Here is a 17,546-nt window from a genome sequence, read left to right as displayed (position 1 = left end):
TGATGAGTTATGTTAGAAATGTGCAGAGGTGAAAAACCAGGCTTCATCATTTTGTTAAATAAAGTTGTCTATTTAGACAGATTTTTATTTGCATCAATTCACTAATGTGGTCCAATCCCGTATTACTGAGCAGTCAAACAAACAAAAGAATAATATGAAAATACTGAATCTGACCTTATATGTTTAAATAAAACAAAATGCATGGGTGCGCTCAAATAACACACCCGATTGCCTTTATAGTTTATTTTTAGTAAGACAATAAACTCTTTACACAATATGAATGCTGATATCTTGTTTGTTTTTTGTTTTGTTTTTTAAATCTAACTTCTGAGTCGTTTTCCTTCACTAAAAGCTTATTCCTGTCTGGCTTCCTATGAACACAGCGAACACTCACAGAGCTAAAACTGAAAATCGACTGGTTCCAGTCTCATGTTTCCCGTTGTAGACGGAAGACACAGACTGAGAAAAGGCACCGTACAGATACAAATCTGTCTGCTCTTTCTGCTCCCTGCTACTGTCAGCATTTCAATCGATCAATCAATCAATCGATCAATCAATCAATGCTGCTCTCTTCACTTGTTTGATATTTGGTTCCTGAGTAACCCTTTCCTTTGTAAATAACACAACATGTACACGTAGAAGCAAAACTTTCCCAGCAGTGCCTCTCATTTCATCTGACCTGAATCTAACTTCCACTGAACTACACTCACTAAAATACCAGACTGAAATTCTTTCAGTCGCGCTCACACTGACGTTACAAGAGGTTGACGGATCTCACATTTTTCAAAGTTTTGTATGTATATTGCTGAATCACTTGTGTTTTTGGTAAAGTGCTAGTTTGACTCATCCTGTCTGTGCTACACTAAAGGGACAGTGTAGGGAAATAAACTTGTTTGCTTTATTTAACAGTTAGATGAGAAGATTGTTATCAATCATATGACTGAGCTGGAGTCATTAGCATAAATACTGAAAGCAGGAGGAAGCAGGCAGCCTGGCTCTGTCTCAAACTAAAATATACACCTACCAACACCTTTAAAGCTCACTAACACCTTAAATCTTGTTTGTTGTTGGTTGGTGTGTTTTTCTGTCTCTCCCTTCTTCTAGTCTTTTAACTGAGCTAGGCTAATCTGCTCACAGCTCCAGCTCCCTATTTAAAACACCAACATGAGATCATATCAACCTTCTCATCTGACTCTGAGAGAAAGAATAACACATTTCCCCAAAACGTTGAACTATTTCTTTAAATACAGTATCAAGTTGCATTATAGTTTTTAGTCTAATAAAAACCATTACACCATTATTACCGAACAGTTCTACCACCTAAGATTTCACTAGCAAACAGCACTTTTGATGAGGTCTTCCTGATGTAGGAAGTAACAGAGTTGACAGAGGACACTGCACTCTGTTTCAGGTCTTGTCCATTATTTTTGTATCTTAGGACACCTCAGAGTAAATTATTGCACTTAAAACAGGGGAAAAAACACCAGTGTCTCAACCACTGCTATTTCTGAGATATTCTAATCTGAAATAACAGGTTCAACTCTCCAACCCGTGAAACCACAGAAACTCATATCTGTTTAAAGAAAAAGAAGACAGATAAACCTGCATTGCAAATTCTCCAGGTTTTTTCTCAAAAGAAGAAGTAATACATGAGGAAACAGAGGACCAAGAAAACCAGGATCCAGTTGACTGAGTGGATGTAGGCGATGACCAGGCCGATGTAAAAGACCCAGGCGAGGTCCACAGCGTCGCCTCTATGGGGGAAGTACCAGCGTCTCCTTGCTGTCGCTGCCTGTCTCTGATAACCTAAAGTCCAACACATAAAATAATACTCTGTAGTCAGCATGATTAAGCAACTTGGACCATTAGGATGTTTTGGATTTCTGTGAAGTAATCCATTAGCAAATGCTTGCAAATGCTAAATTTCCATCCAAAGTTATTTGCTGTGAACTATCCCAAAAAAGAGAAACTGCATGTGGGAACAAGATTTTTTGAGCAGAATTAAAACAAGACAACAACAACAACAACAGCAGAGACCTGATGGCTGAATATTATGGAAGTCCAGAGCTGCTAATATTAAAGGGGCTACTTGTAAGTTTTCTTTGCTGCTGAACGTGGTTTCTTGCTGGGAGCGGGAGATTATAACTTGAGAAGAGCTTCAGCCATCATTGTGTTTACAAGGGTTTATAAAACGCCCTCAGGACAGATTGGAGGCTACAGTGAGTCGCTATCAGAAAGAAACGTGTAGGGCCGGGGCAAACTGTTTAGCATGCTAACTTTAGTAGAAGAAAAGACATGATAGAGACAAGAGTTAAGACTGGTGTTGCTTTCCACCACTGAAGACAGCTCTTGGTGAGTTAAGGAATTAAGTTTGATCCTGAACTCGCAATGTTTCTTCTAGACTGGTAAAGTTCGCTATGTTGCATTAGCTAAAATTACAAATAGCTTTTAAAATGACCATAAAAATGACCATTTCATTTTCATCAAAAATGAAAAAGCAAGGCATAATTCAAATTAAAATTCAATTCAAGTCCAATTTCATTTTCAAGTACCACTGCCACTGAATTCCTTAGTGACAGACCTTAGTACTTACACCAAAGACTAAATCGAAGCCTGAGTGTTATCCCCTGTAAGTTGTTTGGATAAAACAGACTCAGGGTGAAAGCAATAACATATCTGTCTTTCTCAGTGAACAATGTCATGGCAGGGTGAGCAAACATACTTGGTTTTATTTATCTGACATCTATGTCAACCTTACATTTCATCCCTTTCCAATGTCCCGGTTACCCTGGATCCAGAGATTACAATGGAACTAGTGTCAAGACACAAGACACACACATGCTCCTACGACCACATGACAGTTTCACAGTTTCTCACCCCATACGGTACTGAAGTGTTTGCGACAGCTGGGCAGAGGCCATTTTGCACACGGGGCGTTCTGGAAGTTCTGCTTGCGGGTGTAGTAGATCTTTGGGAAGAAGGCCTTTGCAGTCTGGTTGAGCTCTGAGGAGGAATGAGAGCGGTACAGAGCAGTGAGTAAAACAGCAAGTCCTCACATTTCAGAAGCTGGAACCAGCAAATGTTTGTCAATATCAATTATTATCAGTAATGACATATTTCTCAAGTGTGGTTTGGAGTCCAGGAAGAAGCTTGACCTTGGTGGGGGTCGGTGTGTGAGATGAGGGTGCGGCAGAGAGGGCATGGCGTGTTTGTCGGTCGGTTCTTGGCGAGCGTGCGAAGACACGGCTCGCAGAAGACGTGGCCGCAAGGCTTACAGCTGTACGGGCTGAAGTAGACGTCCAGACACACGGCGCAGGTGAGACCCTCTCTGTCCTCCTCCTCACTGTCCAACAGTGTCACACTCTCAGCCTGCACGCAAACACATGTACATGCTAATGTTTTATTTTCAAACTAATATACAGAATCCACATGTGGAGAACTTTACTATTTACCTAAAACTATACACTGCTTAAAACCATACTGAATATATTAAAAGTAAATAAATTAATATTTTTTTAAAGAGTCATAACTATTTACCGTCCACAGAGATGACACATTCTTTCCTCTCACTACTTTCCATATTCATTTGCATGTCATGTGTTTGTTTCATTTTAACTTGCACAAATAAATAAAACTCTCAGTTGCTTAATACTATATTTATCATTTAATTAACAGATAAGATACATATTGATGAATATTGTTTCCTGTTTCTCTCTAGCTTCCCTGTGTAACTCCCACACTTTTTTAATAACTGACAAATCAACCAATGATTTTTCAAGACTTGATGAGTCTGTGGAAGAGCTTGATAAGTATAGGTAGTCCTTTAAATTGCACACCTGCATGCACCCACGACATCAGGGTGAACTTTGCTCTCTCACCTGCTCCTGCTCCAGCTGACTGTGCAGCCATCGCTCTCTCCTCTTCTGTTTCCTCCGCAGAGTCTTCTGACGGTTCTTCTCTCTTTTGCTCAGGCTGTTTGAGGCTGGGGGTGTCACAGAGGCTTGAGGCTATGAAGGTGGTAACACACACACACACACACACACACACACACACACACACACACACACACACACACACACACACAGTCCTCATTCCAGTCACTGATTCAAAAATCAAGAACTAGATTCATGCTAATTGGTTTAGGCAGCAATGATTTATGATTTAACCACAGCTGCCTTATTGTTTCCTGAAGTGAACAGGGTATGAAGACATGCATTTGCATCAAACAACACGGAATAAAATAAAATAACAAACACTACACTGATGATTTGAGCCCTACCATTAGTGAAGCTAAAACGATTGAATTTGACCTGTGGGTGGAGGGAGGTAGACGAAAGGTCATGGGGTTACTAACATCTAAAGGTTTAGCCTCTGGGGAACAGTGTCATCATAAATGTGATGGGAATGTGCCCGCTTAATTTTGACACAGAGACAAGTTGACCTGATGGTTGTCCCGTTGAAAAGGTCAGAAGGTCACTGTGGACAAGAAGATCCATTCTCTGGTTCATGAACATCCACGGCACATTTCATGGAAATCAGGTCATTGCTTTTCAAGAAACCTCATGAAGGCCTCAAGAAATAAAGATGTTTTTGTTCTCTTTGTTTGTACTATATATAGTTGTTTTTCTTCTACAGACTCACTTCTGCTACAGGCCATGAAAGCGCGACCCCTTTGTTGTGATATCTCTCGCGGCTTTGTAATATGCTGCCATTATTTCATCTATTTAAGGAACGTCAGGATTTCCCACAAGAAACTGTTTAGTCACAGTGAAATATCCTCATGAATCCCATCTCATGATCAATTTAGTCTAATATAAAATTGGTGATAAAAAAAAACGAAGAATTAAGTTAATATTATGTGATAATATATCAAAATTATTATTGGCTACAGTTCTAATCAATGCTTAATGAACTTGCGACCTTTTTTTAGAATGGTAAGTAAAAATGTGTTAATGCTAATGTTATATATATAGCAAAATCTACTAATAGCTCCTTTAAATTCAATTAAAAGAGCACAAACATACCACCATTTCCTCTTGCTGCTCAGCTACACTGTCAGAGACGGTTCGTCCTCTGAGGAAAAGGGTTGAATCAGAAACCTCCTCGTGGACAGCGGTGTTCTCTACAGAAGACTCCACATCTTCCACAGTTTGCAGCAGATGCTGATCCAGAGGTAACTGTCTCCCCCCAGGAACAAAGGAATGGGAGGCAACAGCATTGACTGAGGCTTCACCCTCTGTGTCAAGCTGCTGACTTGTGGGATATGAGACAGGTGACCGTGTAGACTCATCTGTCCCTGCTCTCCTCAAATTAAGAGCAGACTTGTTCGTAAGACTTGAAGGGCAAAAACACGAAGGCCTGAAGGTGGCATCCTCTTCCAAACTGCACCTTCTCCTATGAGAAATGCAGTAAAGAGGACTGAAAGGAAATGACTGGGTGCGTTCACTGTCAGTTAGTGAATTTGAAACCTCTGCAGGGCTGATGTGTGACACGACAGCAGCACGGTTACGCTGTAAACCGTCCAGTGCAGTCCTGTTAAACTCATGCCTCTCCTCATTGTTTTGATTGCTGTCTGGTTGCAGACCAGCCTGTCCCTTCGCTGTCCCCCTCCTCCTCCTCGGCTGGACGATGAGAACGTAGTGCTTATGGTCACGATCCACACGGCTTTTGTTGAGGTGAACGGTGGCCTCCTGACCACAGGGACACTTACTGCGATCAATGAAGTTGAAGCCGCCCAAACGAGCTCCGCAGTTCTGGCAATTGAGTTTTCCTACAGTCCACTGGGTCTAGTCAGATACACAGATATATAAATCAAAACAACATCTTGAAAATAAAATGTTAAATCCATTCACAGTTTTGTATGATAAAAGTAGAGTTGCAAATACTGTTTATTTTCTGTATCAATTTATCTGTTAATTATTTTTGGGATTTTTTCTTTCATCTTTAAATTGTAAGAAAATAGTGAAAATTGCCGAGCACAAGCCCAAGTCTTCAAATGACTTGTCTTGTCTGCCCAACAATCCAAACCCCCAAATATATTCTGTGCTATAAAATAAAAAATGAAATAAAAAAAATTGGCATTTCTGCCTGATAAATGAGTTAAATGTATGTACATCTTTTAAAGTTTTAAATTAAAATCCAACAAAAAATATTCTACAAAATATGACAAACGTTAAAATATTTATAGATAATAAAGCAACTTCAGTAGATATTCAGACCGCTTCATGTTTTCCACATTTTGTGCTTTAGATTTAATTTTAAATGGATATTTTTGAATGAATATTCATTTAATTAATAGAATTAAAAATATGGAACTTTATGATCACAGGTTATCCATATGTACATGAGAAAAAAAAACTTTTTTATTTTTAACCTTGCTTTTCCTAATGGCAGTGAACACAACCATGTAACCATGTAATGCACTACATGCACTACACTCCTAAGCTGACATACTTACCTGGTGAACTGAGGTCAGTATCCACTCTGGCAATGTGTCAACATTCACATGCCAAATGCTGCAAACAGCACATGAGCTTTCAGCTGTGGCCTCAACCTGCCTCAGTGTAAAAGACAAACAGGCAATAAGAATTGATTGATACACAAGCTGTTATCTTTGACTTTTACCAACACCCTGACAACTTCATAGACTCTAATACATATATATGTATATACAGACATATAAACATATAAAAAGTGACCTAGAGCCTAAGGTGATGCGCTCAAATGTCTTGTTTTGTCCGACCGGCACCGCAAAACTTAGTTGCGCATGACATAAGAAAAGCAGCAGCTCGACACACAGAATGTTAAATTGTTGTTAAATGGTTTAAACAACAACAAAAATAACAGGTGATATGCTTTAAATGATTGGCACACTGTTTTATTGCCTCAGCAACAGCTATTACTATGAGTCAAACACTGCCAGCACAGTAGCGGCTCACTGGCCTGAGAATATATGCAAAAGTGAGTTTACAGATGAAGCAAATTTAGACCAACCATGCTAAACACATCAGATATTGAAAATTTTCCACCCACCATGGCCAAACATGTTGAGTCTATGACGCCTTTCCGACACCTTCTGCAGCGGAGCATGGTTCCCTTTCTTCAGGCAGTAAGTTTTAAGTCCAGCTCCGCTGATGGTGATAATAAGCACAGTCAAGACATAAGAGTGAAAACCCACCTGCACCAGCATACACTGTGTTAGGAGTGACACTGTCTTGGCTAAAGTCCTCACAGATTTAGACTGAATTCAGAAAGGAAAAACAACAATTTTCAAAAACTCTAAGCTCAGCATAATCAACCATATATACTGTATACTAGAAATACTCACATACTATAATTTGTATCAAATTCTGTTGCCTTTGTTTTGCCAAACTCTCTGCATGTAGTGTGTAATGACGCCAAGAGAAACTAAGTAAAAAAGGTTCAAACATAGACCTATGTTACATAAAATCTCAGGCTTAAGAGTTGATAAACTTTTAACAAGAATTATAATAAGAGAGGCTACTGCAGTGAGGCACTTAATTACATATTAAGTGACACGATGCTGTGCACTGTAAGATCAAGTTTACAGTATATTAATGTGGCCATTTTTTTTTAGAGTGAAGCTCTTTAGAATGCTGTTTAGACCAGAACAGGAAATGCTTGTATTTTGAACAAATACAATTGTTAAATTCATCGAGAAAGTGCTATACACTACTCATGTGAATAAAATATGTGGCCACCTGAACATAACAGCCAAATGTGATTGATGAACAAGTCATTCCAAAACCATGAGCGTTAATATGCCGCTAAAAAAACAACATCTTCTGGGGCCTGGCTGCAGGGATTTGCTCGCATTTAGCCACAGCAGCGTTAGTGAGGTCCAGCACTGATGCTGGGTGAGGCGGTCTGAGCTCCTGGGCACTGTCATGTTCAAACTGCTACAGAGTTGGACTGTCGACTGTGTAATATATTGTATTCTGTAATATTTTTTGACTGGAATTTTAGATGCAAAGCCTGCTGACCCTGGGCTATGAGGCTATAAAGAGAAATATATTTGTTTACAGGTGTTGATTCTGTAGCTGGTTGAGAGGATTTCCCGTCTGTTTCAGTGTTCAAACCATAGCTGCGAAATTACTGTTTAATTTTCTCATGTTGAAGCACGTACAACAGCCAATACTAACAGTGGCAGAATAAAAACTATTTAATGTTAGCTTTTAGCTCTGTCAACAAGAGGCTCTCTTGTGGCGTTTAAATCTTAAAATAACATTCTGCACATAATGACAAAACTCATATTGACAATATTAATATTTTTACGCCATAAACACGCCTACCTGAAAGTTCAGCATCGTTTAAGGAGTGTAGCAAAGAAGAAAACCACGGAAAACCTGTGCAAAACAAGAAAGTTACACTGGCTTTCCGGTTTAAACTAGGCTGTGACGTCACAGGATGTGGGAGATTACGGAAAGTGGTATAGACCAAAAACCATGCGCTTGCGCGCAGCACAGTTTAAAGGGTCAGTACCCCGAGATTCTACAAAAGAGAAGAAAAGAAAAAGAAAAGAAAAGGATAACTGAAACTTTTGACGCCACCTCTGTAAACCCTTTGATTATGGGTCAAACCATAATAAAATACTGTACTGAAATTAATATGTCAACCTCATGATCAGTCCTAAATTTACCCAAAAGCAATAAAACTTTTTTGCCCCTGCAGCCATCTAACAGTTTAATCCGAGAAGCTAAAGAGAATTGATCGGATTGTTATTAATAAGAAGTGTTATATTTAATTTTTATCAACAAAAACAGTCAGTCCCAATTTAAAACAGAAAGAAAGAAACTGAGCTTTCACAGCCTAGCTGACAGTTTCAAGAACAATGATGAGCTTGTTTTTATTGCCTCTTCATGCAAATTTGTCATGACCATCCCGCTTTTGTCAGATGTGTAGTCATTTTTTGAATGAATTTATTTGATTTACAATGTTGGATGATTACTAAAAATATTAAAGATCAGTCATTTTATAACTGTTATGAAAGCGGACTATCACCAGGTGGCAGTGTCACACCTGACGGCCCCAGTGCGGTGATCAAAGGTGCTGAGAAGAGAAGAGAAGAGAAGAGAAGAGAAGAGAAGAGAAAAGAAGAGAAGAGAAGAGAAAGAAGAGAAGAGAAGAGAAAAGAAGAGAATAAGCCTGACGTCTCATGTAAAGGTTACCGTTAATGATAGTCATACAGTTTTGGGAATATGCCAACGAGATGCACTCAAATCAGTTATTTCTTTTAATTTTGGTACGTTTTAACTTCGCAAACTGTACATGCTGATTATAAAAGTAATAGCTCCACAATGAGGCTATTGATGTAGTTGTCCTGTTAAAACAACTAGGCATACAAGTTTGTTTTTTTATTGTGAGGTTTCCTTTATTCTTTAATAGAAAAACACTGCAGATTACTTCACTAACATCAAATGTCCTTTGACTGGAATCTTTCAAAAGCTGCATTAGAAATTGATCTAATTTCTCACCGAAATGCCAAAATCCATTCTTTAGAAAAGAAAAAGAAAAGAATATCATTTTGAATTGCCTTTCAGCCAGAAGATCATAAAACTATATGCAAAGTTATTATAGGCTGTTTATTGAATAACTCCGACGTCTTCAGTACCTGAGCTTCCGACTAAACATACACTAAGAGTCAGACTCTGTTACATCCTCACAGACAAGTGACGCATTTTCCATCATCGGTATAAATACTCGGCATCATTCTCCGGCTGCAGCCGAGACTCGCAGTTCAGACCCTCTCTGCAGCAAACAGACCCCACTATGCGCTCTGCAAAGAGCGACGGTGTCATGCGCACCGGGCTGTAAAGCAAGTAACCGAAGCTCTCCAAACACATCGAGTTTACCAACAATGGAGGTCACAAACAACACGACAACCTGGACACAGTTTGACAACCTTTCCAACATATCCCCCAACCCTGAGGACGAGGAGGTGAAGCTGAGTTATCAAGTGGTCACATCTTTCCTGCTTGGCGCGCTCATCCTGTGCGCAATATTTGGGAACGCGTGCGTTGTCGCAGCCATCGCCTTGGAGCGGACTCTCCAGAATGTGGCCAACTACCTGATCGGTTCTCTGGCTGTCACCGACCTGATGGTGTCGGTGCTAGTGCTGCCCATGGCGGCGCTTTACCAGGTCTTAAACCGATGGACTCTCGGGCAGATTCCATGCGACATCTTCATCTCCCTGGATGTGTTGTGCTGCACCTCGTCCATCCTGCACCTGTGCGCCATCGCTCTGGACAGATACTGGGCCATAACAGAGCCCATAGACTACATGAAGAAGAGGACGCCGAGGAGAGCCGCGGTCCTCATCAGTGTCACCTGGCTCGTCGGATTCTCCATCTCAGTGCCGCCAATGCTGATCATGCGCTCCCAGCCCAACAGCATGGCAGAGGACAGGGCGAACCCCAAGCAGTGTCAGATCAGGCAAGACCCCTGGTACACAATATACTCCACATTTGGGGCTTTTTACATCCCGTTGACGCTCATGCTGGTCTTATACGGGCGGATATTCAAAGCAGCCAGGTTTCGGATCAGGAGGACGGTGCGTAAAACGGAGAAGAAGAAAGTGTCCGACTCCTGCTTGGCGTTATCCCCGGCGCTCTTCCACAAAAAGACTCCCGGAGACGCGCAGGGTAAGAGCTGGAAAAGGAGCGTGGAGCCCCGGCCGCTGCCGAGCGTCAACGGCGCGGTGAAACACGCGGAAGACGGCGAGTCTCTGGAGATCATCGAAGTTCACAGCAACTCCAAAGGCAACCTGCCGCTGCCCAACACCCCGAGCTCCGTGCCGCTGTTCGAAAGCAGGCACGAGAAGGCGACCGAGGCGAAGCGGAAGATTGCGCTGGCACGGGAGCGCAAAACAGTGAAGACTCTGGGCATCATCATGGGCACCTTTATCCTCTGCTGGCTTCCCTTCTTCATCGTCGCTCTGGTCAAGCCTTTTTGCCAAGAGTCGTGCTACATTCCCCGCTGGCTGGAGGATGTCATAAACTGGCTGGGCTACTCCAACTCTCTACTCAACCCCATCATTTACGCGTACTTCAACAAAGACTTCCAGAGCGCTTTCAAGAAAATCATCAAGTGTCATTTCTGCAGACCGTGAGGGTTTCAGTTTTTGTGGTTTTGAGGTTTGAGTTAAAGACATCCAGGTGAACAGAGGAGCGGCCCTAAAAACCAACGGCACATTAAAGAGGCACACATAGATTGTTCTGAACAAAGAATGATGCTTAAACTGATCAGAGGGCTCCTGTTGATTACTGTTGATCATCACCATCCTTAAATATTCCCAGAGATGTCTGTAGCCTATGCATAGATGAAGCTGTGATTGTTTGATTGAAGCTCCATGTTCCTCATCATGTTCTGTCATGTTCAATAAAGAGATCATTTTTTTAAATAATTGTTCTGAAGTCATGATTTACAGTTTGTGTGCACATTCAAGCCTTTTAAATTCTACATCCCAGAACTAAATTCTTTGTAAGAGAAGTGCCAAAAAATCAGACAGAGGTGAACGTGTATTTCCTGTGGGTAAAGATTCAGTCAACAGAAAATGGAACAATAACAATTTTGATTATTAATGAATCATTGAAGTCATTTATCTAAACTCTGTAAATTGAATATTTTCTATCAAAAATTTTTTTTTTTTACTGTTGGCTGGACAAAACAAGCAATCTGCAGATGTCACCTTTGACTCTTGGAAATGGAGATGAATATTTGTTTTAATTTTCTAAATTTTATAAACCAAACCATTAGTCAACTGGAAAAAAAAAAGACTTACACATAATGAAGAAAAAAACAGTAGATGTTGCAGTGAGTGGCAGACTGAAATAATATTTTTATTTCAATCTACATGTTCCAAAACTTCCTGCATGTGCAGAAATCAATCGAAATAATGAATGTAAAATGAGCAGCATTTATGCTCTTCTCTTTTCCAGGTATATTCTCATTTAATGACTGTGTCTTTTATTCTATATGAACGTCGGTGCTTCGAGACTGCAGCTTCCTCAGATCTTTGCTTCAGTGTTTTCCGGCTCTCAGTGTAGATCATTGTCACCCAGCACCTGCAAACTCTTCATATGCATGGTAAACACGGCATTAAACATCTGTTCACTGTACTGCAGTGCCCTCAAGCAAGGCACATAATGAGACGCGTTTTCCTGTCGGGAGCGGTCAACAGGTGAGAAGATGTGAGACTGTACAATCTCCAGGTGTGGATTTGTTGTTTTTTTGTTTTATTCCTGTGTGAATGTGAAATAAAAAAAATCTTTTTTGGCCTCATCAAATAACCTCATCAACCACATGGTCAGTCATTACTAACTCATCATGACATGCAGCTAAACATTGTTTAAATCACAGAACTTTCATTCAAATTCTAGTTGAACGCCCAAAGATACCAAACACATCAAAACTGAAGCTCTGTAAATCTAGAAGATTTAAAATTGGTAGAAAGGTGCAGGTGTAGCTATTTTATTTGAATAAATGTATATATAGGCTATTTCTAATATGAAGAGCTGGAACAAACTGAAAGTGAATATGTGGTCTGGTGAGAGAGTGGGGCAAAACATGATTTTAATAGCCTTATTAAGAGAAAAGGGGTTTTAATACAGAGATATAATATTTGTGAATTTAGCTTTGTCACTTTGGACTAAAAATCTTCACAGAACTTGCAACAGAAAATGTGTCACTCTCCTCAAAGTGCCACTCTCCTCAAAGTGCCCCCCCCCCCCAGCTGCACTCTGATCCTCTTACAACATGTGGATTTGCTGATGTCTGGCGACACTGACACGGAGATGTGGTGGGCGGGCAGACAGACAGACAGACAGACGGATGGACAGACTGACAGAGAGGGAGACAAAAAGGAAACACACACATGTACACACACATTCATCACCATACATGAGCAGCAGTGAAAAGGTTGCTGTTAAAGTGGTCTGCGCCTCGCTGCCCTTTTCCTCCGTCACTCTGCAGCCTCAGAACATATAAGTCCATCTTAAAAAAGGCTGTGAAGGGTGCACACAGATGGATGCTGGAGAGGTGGTCGCCATAGCGACATATGGGGGATCCAAACTCCGGGGGCCGAGGGGCAATTACCTGATCAAAGGCCTGCTGCGACACAGGAATACAGAGGTGTGTATGAGGGGCCCACAGCTGGCAGCCATCTCAGACAATAAGCAGGTGCTTGTTTTTATTTTACTTTCCGTCTTTCTTTATTATATTATTTTTATTGTTTATCTAATATTTATTGTTTTATTTATTTATTTGTTTTCCACAGTGATGACAACGCTACTGAAGTCCTCTCTCAACAAGAGTGCCAGGCACTTGGTACTTTTTAAAGTTGGTTTAAATGGTTTCCCTCATTGTATTTTCCCCTTTTATTATAAATAACTCTAAGGTTATTAAAATAATACTTTCCCAAATTGTCTGATACATTGTCACATACATGCTCGTTCCAGTTCTTCATTCAAGCAACATGATAGATGCATTATAAATATTCAAACCAAAGACTTTTGAACATTGCTTCAGACAACCTGACATGTGGGTTTTCCTGTTCACATCACGAGTTTGTAATCAATGACCAATCAAAAGCTATTTGTGGTTGTAGATGTTAAAGGCTAATTCAGGTCTGCTGCATCTCCATTAATTGCTTAAATCAAGGAGCACAAAGTTGTTGCCAGAGCTTTAGTCACAAGTGACGACGATGAGCTCATGTCTTCATACGTTTTCTGGGAATTCAGTTGTTTTAGCAACTTGGAGTGAGTTCACATTTTTGCACACGAATATTTTCATTTTTTAGACATACCATAGTATTTCCATTTTACTACTTTACTACTCAGCCAGTAAATAAATAATCAGTAGTTTCTTCACCAGAATGTTATTCCTGGCTACAGAAAATCTAAATGAAGAAATAAAAACTGATCTGGTCAAAATCTGTGTGTGTGTTTATGTGTGTTTAGGTGCATTGTGTGGAGTCCTAACCTTAATATGAATATAAATGCTAAAATCTACTCGAGTCCTGGAAAAAGAAACATGAGCAGTCAGAGAACAATAAGCTGCAATAAACAAGTAGGTCTAATTTAAAGTTGTTTGGTTGTTTGTTTCATGTTGTTGCTGCAAAACATATACTAGTCTGTCTTTTACAGGATAGACTAGTGGAGACAGACAGGAAAAGCAAGGAGAGAGAGGAGAGACCTGACAAGCAGCAAACGGCCCAGCCGGTGGGGAGTCAAACCGGGGACTCGCTGCTCAAAACATTTGATTCCATGTGGAATCTTAACCACTTGACTATCAAAATTATGTTGGAGATACAACAACACGTTTTTGACAGAAAACCTTTGCTTTAAATGGGAAGGAGGCAGGGAGGGGTAGGATGCAACACTTTTAAATGGTACAGACTAAAAGTCAGGGTATCTAGACCTCTGCTGCTCTGATTTTAACCATTCTTTTTAAATCTGTCTCTCACAAGTCAGCCACCTCTGTGACCTTTGCTATAATTTAAACTACCCAGCTGTGTAATAAAGTATTATTGGGCATCGAGCTGCAGCGCTGCCTACACACACCTCTAACCACATGTAAATCCATTAACATCTATTAATATCACAGAAAAATCAGTAATTAGGAACATTTTCAGTCTTGCATATTGTATAGGACTCTTTTTTTCTGCAGTGTGGCACCATGTGTGCTGTCACGTCAAGGCAAAAATAAAACTGAAAAATAAAAACACCAAAATCTGTATTGATACATTTCCTCCACAGCACGATTGTTATGCTGTCTCTTCAGTGGCGAGTGCCTGAAGTGTTACTCCCTCCGAACAACAGCATTTGTCAGTCAGCTTTGCCGTTGTCTTTTTGACAGGAGACATTTCAAAAGATCATTTCTCAAAAGTAAACAACAGCTTGAAAGCACGACTTGCTGACTAAAGCATTAAACTTTTCCATGAGAGGAGTCAAATTCCATGCAGTCACTTGAAGATGTGCAGGACGACACTAAAACCACTGAAACGCCGTTTGAATACGTCATCGCAGATGCTTGCGTGGTCTGTTTGTGCAAGTGCAGCTAAGTGCACTTGGCTGAAAATCAGCCGGCATATTGGAGTGTGGATTAAATTTGGTCCACACACTCTTGAACTGTTCAGTCATGATTCCCCTACAGGGGCGCCGGTGGCATTCTGCTGTCAGAGGGAATATGTTATGGACGTTCACGGCCTCGCAGGACCCAGAGAAGGAATAAACCCCTCCTTGTCTTTTTTTGGATTTCTTCTTTGAGCTGTTGTTGTTAACAAGCTTAGAGGGAAACAGCAGAGCAGGAGCTGCAGATGATTCTCGTTAAGGGGGGAAAAGCAAAAATGGACTATATAATGTCTAGGAATGGTGACATTTAAAGCAGTGGTGCAGATTTGAATACAGTAGTGACTTTCAAATCATTCAGATGGAATGAGTTTTGGTTTGTAGAAAAATTACTCAATGAATGAAATTTGGTGCAGTGTGTGGTGCTTTCTTTTCCACACTGGATATTTAAATCCTACACATAGGGGCTTTAAGATATTTTTATATATTAAAAGCTTTATTGGATTTCGGTTTTATACATTATTATATAGTTTATTGTCAAATCAAGGGAAACAAAAGTATAATCCAGAATATTAACTAGTGCATAACTACTTGTCATCGTTTGCACTTTAACAAGGCAACAGAAATGTAATGTGTTGCTCCACAATTACTTCATTTGTTGCAGTATTATTTTACATTTTGAATTGATTTTCTTTGTGTAAGAATTAACACTCTCATAATTGATACTTTGCTTCTTTTGATACATGTGACCTAATTATTTTTAATTAAGTCAGCACAGTGAACTTTAGTTTGTGAGTTACGCAGTTTCAGAAGTGTAACACACCACCGTGTTTCTGTGCTGCTGAAACTGTTGTTGATGGGATCGTGTAAAACATGAATTCCAGGTCACATATGAGTGTCTCTCCTGCAGCTATGAGCGAACAAATGAAGCCTCCGCTGTGAGGTCGTGATGCTTCACAGGACTCCTCCAACTGTAATGAAGTCACGACTGATTATGTGTACTTCTCTATTAAATTAGCTTCCCCAGCCTGAGCCCAGGTTTCCTAAAGGCTTTTGTCTGGTGCTCTGGTTCAGCATGTGAGCTGAAGTAAGAGGAAAATACAATCTGATGAAGAAATTTAAATTTCACTGTTCACTGAACAATTTGTTGTTTTCCCCTCCTCTGTCCAAATCTTAAGAAGTTTTCACACCTGATGGGAATTGCACCCGAGAACACATGAGTGGACTGCTGATCCGTGCCTGGGTATGGTGCACAGTGCTCACACTAATCAAACAAACTGGACTTTGGGCTCAAGTGTGCTCGGATCCAGGCCTGGGTCTCTGAAGTGAAGCCTGGTGTGAACCTGACCCTCCTGAACCTGTAGCAGGTGTCACTGCTGTCACTTTGTTTCATTTTTACAGTCATTTTAAGTGAGACATCAAACAGAGACTCATTGTTTGTTGTGTTGCTGTTTGATTCTTTCTGCAGGTGTTCCTCCTGTTGTCAAGAAGGTAAATGAACAGCTTCATCACCTGGTCTTGATGTGACAATTATAGCATTTTTTAGACTGGTGCATTGCATTCAAACACATCTTATAAACAGTTAAATCATCTGAATATCATATTCTGGATGTAATGAATATTTCAGCCTCTAGGGGGCGCTAGTAGGGCTTTACAGTTTTGGTCTTTCTGGACTTGGATTATTTATTAATTTGGTTATTATTCTATTTAACTAGTTTACAGTGCTCATGAGTTGATATGTATGCATAAAAATGACAAATAATTAATAATAATGTTTATTTACTCACTGTAGAAATATATGACTACGATTGTTAAACAGACAGTGACCATCTGACCCACAGTAGATTCATTCATTCACAGTGGTTATTTGCTGAATAGTAAATGGAAATTTCGCAACACAGCTCGTTTTCCCCAAAATAATGGAAAAATGTTGAAAGCACAACATCATTTCAAAACAGAAAGACATGTGTCACCTGGTAAAGCTGTTTCCATGCATCCTCATTCAGAGATATTAAGGTTGGATCAATATGACATCTTCCATCTGCTTCTCGAATCCTGTCTGTCACTATGTCTGCACCTTTTGAGACACATACAGACGGTCTTAAGTCTGAAGTCTGATTTTATTGTTCAAGGCTGACTCAAGTTCTTTACTTCATGATTCCACCATTATCTGAGATTTTCCTTTGTCTTAAAGTGTTGACTAAGATGCTGCATCCAGCTGTGTTCAAAGAGAAGGCTGGAAATGTTCTGTCTTACTGTCAGTGAAATGTATGCATAAACCAAAACCATCAATGACCTGCCCCTTCTAACAAGTATTGTGTGTGTAGGCAAAGCCTCATGTATCTTATTAACTAATTGAAAAAACATCAATGAGCCATACAGTTGCACTGATGTTCTTCCTTTGTTTATTTTGATTCAATCCAACATATATATTGGACCAAACCACCACCAGTAGAGCAC

General features: G+C 40.1%; 2 protein-coding genes across 2 annotated transcripts; one reads left to right on the top strand and one right to left on the bottom strand.

The window, feature by feature from the left end:
- Window positions 1-49: 49 nt before the first annotated feature.
- Window positions 50-8,450, bottom strand: rnf180b (ring finger protein 180b). The gene is made up of 8 exons (XM_023425587.2): window positions 8,313-8,450; window positions 7,033-7,130; window positions 6,458-6,553; window positions 5,025-5,786; window positions 3,879-4,007; window positions 3,156-3,369; window positions 2,878-3,003; window positions 50-1,806 (listed from the first exon to the last, which is right to left on the bottom strand). The coding sequence occupies exons 2-8, from the start codon at window positions 7,087-7,089 to the stop codon at window positions 1,631-1,633; spliced, it is 1,560 nt and encodes a 519-aa protein (XP_023281355.1). The 5' UTR covers window positions 7,090-7,130; window positions 8,313-8,450; the 3' UTR covers window positions 50-1,630.
- A 1,313-nt stretch (window positions 8,451-9,763) lies between these two features.
- htr1ab (5-hydroxytryptamine (serotonin) receptor 1A b) lies at window positions 9,764-11,363 on the top strand. The gene has a single exon (XM_023425609.2). It carries the CDS (start codon window positions 9,878-9,880, stop codon window positions 11,126-11,128), a length of 1,251 nt encoding a protein of 416 aa, XP_023281377.1. The 5' UTR covers window positions 9,764-9,877; the 3' UTR covers window positions 11,129-11,363.
- The last annotated feature ends 6,183 nt before the right edge of the window (window positions 11,364-17,546 follow it).

This window comes from Seriola lalandi, unplaced genomic scaffold, assembly GCF_002814215.2.
Source record: "Seriola lalandi dorsalis isolate HSWRI2012SDOR001 ecotype SW California unplaced genomic scaffold, Sedor1 jcf7180002054791, whole genome shotgun sequence".
NCBI lineage: Eukaryota > Metazoa > Chordata > Actinopteri > Carangiformes > Carangidae > Seriola > Seriola lalandi.
The sequence above is the reverse complement of the archived record's forward strand: the minus strand, read 5'-3'. Positions and strand labels throughout refer to the sequence as shown.

What these genes read in the sequence shown, in the direction of transcription:
- rnf180b (XM_023425587.2), bottom strand. Translation starts at nt 7,089, where the DNA reads ATGCTCCGCTGCAGAAGGTGTCGGAAAGGCGTCATAGACTCAACATGT. An exon ending in TACTGACCTCAGTTCACCAG is followed by an intron (nt 5,787 to 6,457) that starts GTAAGTATGTCA and finishes GTATCTGACTAG; the next exon opens with ACCCAGTGGACTGTAGGAAA. An exon ending in AGCAGCAAGAGGAAATGGTG is followed by an intron (nt 4,008 to 5,024) that starts GTATGTTTGTGC and finishes CCACCTTCATAG; the next exon opens with CCTCAAGCCTCTGTGACACC.
- htr1ab (XM_023425609.2), top strand. Translation starts at nt 9,878, where the DNA reads ATGGAGGTCACAAACAACACGACAACCTGGACACAGTTTGACAACCTT.